The sequence below is a fragment of the Gigantopelta aegis genome, chromosome 12, assembly GCF_016097555.1.
Source record: "Gigantopelta aegis isolate Gae_Host chromosome 12, Gae_host_genome, whole genome shotgun sequence".
NCBI lineage: Eukaryota > Metazoa > Mollusca > Gastropoda > Neomphalida > Peltospiridae > Gigantopelta > Gigantopelta aegis.
In genome coordinates this window covers 7,218,711-7,222,459 of record NC_054710.1, presented here as the reverse complement: position 1 = coordinate 7,222,459, position 3,749 = coordinate 7,218,711, and the positions used below count along the sequence as shown (strand labels likewise).

Genomic DNA, 3,749 nt, shown 5'->3' with positions numbered 1-3,749 from the left:
ATTTCTGTACATTCGAAGTGTTTTTGGTCATACTGGTGTTTTTAATATCACAAAATGCATTTCTCATATTTTTAAAAAACGGACGTGCATCTGAGAAGTAACAGTTATGGAGTCGAGTTTTAGTCTATTTTTAGAGGGTATTTAACCATTTCAAAGTCACAGACTCATGTTTCACTCAATTGTAACTTTATCCAAATGTGTTACAGGTTTGTAGATTAACTAAACTTAGTGTTAATTTTCACAGGTTGAAACTAGGGACTGTCCCTTTACGGTAATCTTCGCATTAAGGTCGCTTCGTAAAATGGAGCCCAGGACAGATAGCCCAGATAGCTGAGGTGTGTGCCCAGGACATCGTATTTGTACCTTAATTGGATATACCGGATAAGGACATAAATAAATTAAAATGAAGTTCTTATCATTTAGCTGGAATAGAAATAATAATCTGGTATTAGTTTTTTTGTTAGTTATTACTGTATGAAAAGATTTTGATCAAAAAAACTAATTTGTCTTATATTAACCCTGAATCTTTTACACTAATAATAATTATTTCTGGTCTAGGTCTACAAACAGTAAGTTTGAAAAGATCAAACCACGACATGCGGAAGATTTTTCTATAAGAAATCTTTTCTTCATTCACAGTGTGCAATACCCATTCATTTAATGTGACGACTCCTTTTTATTGGGCTTACCCTATTACTGGGTGGGGGTGATAGCTTTATGTGTGTGTGTATGTAAAGTCAAATGTGTATTTGTGAAACGAATATGAGAAGAAATAATAACTTTAACTGACAGTGGCATAGGAAGGTGTCAAAAGGGGGGGGGGGGGGGCATATATGGCATATATATAAATATATATATAAATATAAACTTATATAAACCATCACTGCTGCTACTGGATCAAGAAAAGTGGGGGGCACATTAAATATAATTATAGAAAATGTCCTATAGTTGGTCAGTTAAATTAGAAATGGAGATATTTAAAAAATCTTTATATTTTCTTAATTTAAAAATTAAAATCTAGACAAAAAATCTTTAATTTTTATGCATTTTTATTGTTACTTTTCTAGATATAAGTTTGTTAATTAGTTTCATTATACTGGCAAACAGTTATTATATTTTATTTATTTATTTTATTTAATGTTTTGTTTTTTTTGGTTTTGTTTTTGTTTTTACTATTTTGTTTTTTGTTTGTACTGTCACACAGTTAATTGTGTTAAATTATTTTGCTATCAAAATTTTAATTTCCATTCACTAAATTACAAAAAAGAACTGCTTTTGAATTTAGTGAATTTGATGTTTCATATGTTCACAAAAACAGGTTAATTTGAGCCTATAATTTTGTTGAATTTGTTTGGCTAAGGAAAATACTTTTTAAAAAAACTAAATAAAAAAATTTGCACAGTACCAAAAAATTGCCAGATGTATGTATTATTTTGAAAACAAAATTAAACAATTTCTATCAACATTTTACTCCATAACTGTACAGCTAAAAAAAAATATATATTTCTTTTATTTTATAGGTTTATTTAAACAGTATGCAAAATAACTTTAAACACAATAAACTATACAGTATCAGTAACTTTAGATAAAAACAATTTTATACACAAACTTAAACACCCACAGTTTATGCACAACTACAAACAAACAAACTCACACTTAAATTACAAACATTTTTACACAAAAGTCTCAATCCTTTTGCCATTTTCCCCCATTGAATTCCCACAACACACACTAACCGAAACTGTTTATTTATCCAAGAAATTCAGCAAAGTTCTTTCAACCCTTCTATTTAATGACCACCTGGCACCCCTGTGTATAGTGGACTGATCTGGGGGTTGTCCCAGCAGTTCACAGCCCAGCAATTTAGCCTAGCCCATATTGCGAGTCGCTGAGGTGAGACAGTTATCTGCTGGAACACTGGGATAGCATGGGTTTTTCAGGGCCACTTTAATTCTCGGAGTGTGACAGAAGTGAGCTGTAGTGTGTGTCTCTTGCCTTGTATGTGGATCGCTCGCTTTCTCTTGGAAAAGATACCAGTCATGCAGGATTTGACTTAAAAACAGAGATACCTGGAGAAATTTTTTTATTTTTTATTTTCTTGCACTATGGAACGATCACAAGTGAAAATATTGTGATAAAAAATTTTGTTTGTCTGGACAGTGTTGTGACTGATGGTCAGTAGATTTGTGTCCACTATCGCCTATCATGGATATACTCACCTGGGGAGAGATTATTCACAGTTCTACCTGAGGCAGACAAATCCGTCTGGATTTTTGCATGCGGATTTTAAATGTAGTTTCGTCGAGAGATCACCAGAGTGAAAGCATAATATCAGTGATATGTGGATTTTAGTAGAGTAAAAATATATTTTTATATTTTTAAATTATTATTTTTGGAATTTTCTTTTGGAATTTTCTGTGATATTGTTTTTTAAAAGTTGATTAATTTTGGATACCAAAGATTAATTCTTGGAAAGTTTTGGATTTAATTCCTGGTTTGGATTACTATGACGACAGAATGGAAGTATTTTGGAATACCTCTGTTTTAATTGTACTGGGATCTTTGCTAATTATAGGTAAGTGATATGTATATTATTTTCAGTTTAATTAATTAAGTATATGGAATGGGGAAAAAAAGGCATGTATGCAGAAGGGTTTTTTTGAGGTTGAATCTCCCTGCTCCTTGCAAATTATTGTTATTTAAAAAATAAAATAAAATTCTGGAGAGGATGACCCAAACCCCCCTAGAAACTGCACTCCCAAAGTCAAGACCCCCTGCAGAATTTCCTGCACATGAAAACATAGAAACATATTTTTGTATTCATGATGGTCATTTATATATAGGCCTACCTCTTATAATTAGGTCAATAATAAGAATAGTTAAGGCAATTATTAAACAATATAATTTGAAAATTTCAATACTTAGGCCTAGGCATTTAAAAATTATTATTATTATTTTATTTTTTTACATATCAGCAAAATATACATTTTAGTAATTAATATATATTAAATATATTTTAACTGAACTGTAATATAGGAGCTGTGTACAAGCTTTGTACATTTTAGCAGTTAAGATATATTTTAACTGAACTGTAATATAGGAGCAGTGTACAAGCTTTGTACATTTTAACAGTTAATATATATTTTAACTGAACTGTAATATAGGAGCAGTATACAAGCTTTGTACATTTTAGCAGTTAAGATATATTTTAACTGAACTGTAATATAGGAGCAGTGTACAAGCTTTGTACATTTTAACAGTTAATATATATTTTAGGAGCAGTGTACAAGCTTTGTACATTTTAGCAGTTAAGATATATTTTAACTGAACTGTAATATAGGAGCAGTGTACAAGCTTTGTACATTTTAACAGTTAATATATATTTTAAATGAACTGTAATATAGGAGCAGTGTACAAGCTTTGTACATTTTAGCAGTTAATGAATGTCCAGAGTTAATAATGTATATTATTTTTAATTGTAAATACTAAAATACATATTTATTATGTATGTTAGGTATTATGAAGATATATTAAATGTTCTAATTATTAATCTTTTTAAAAAAAAAATGTAAAAGAAAAATAATTTAAATTTCTGTGTATATATATATATTTTTTTTAAGGGGTACAGGACTCACACTGGAACAAACTTTGGTTTAACCAATTGTTATATATTTAGAGTATTTTTTTTTGAAAATTATTAAAATGTTGTTAATTTAAGGTATATTTTATTAACCAAAAATTAAATGCTA

General features: G+C 29.3%; 1 protein-coding gene across 2 annotated transcripts in view; it reads left to right on the top strand.

Annotated features, from left to right (window-relative positions):
• Positions 1 to 1,937: 1,937 nt before the first annotated feature.
• Positions 1,938 to 3,749, top strand: part of LOC121386733 (nephrin-like) — a 148,885-nt gene continuing 147,073 nt past the window's right edge. For both annotated transcript variants that reach the window (XM_041517731.1, XM_041517730.1), the window contains exon 1: positions 1,938 to 2,575. In XM_041517731.1, the coding sequence (XP_041373665.1) occupies positions 2,518 to 2,575 (58 nt within the window). In that variant the 5' untranslated portion in view covers positions 1,938 to 2,517. The remainder of the gene's footprint in view (positions 2,576 to 3,749) is intronic.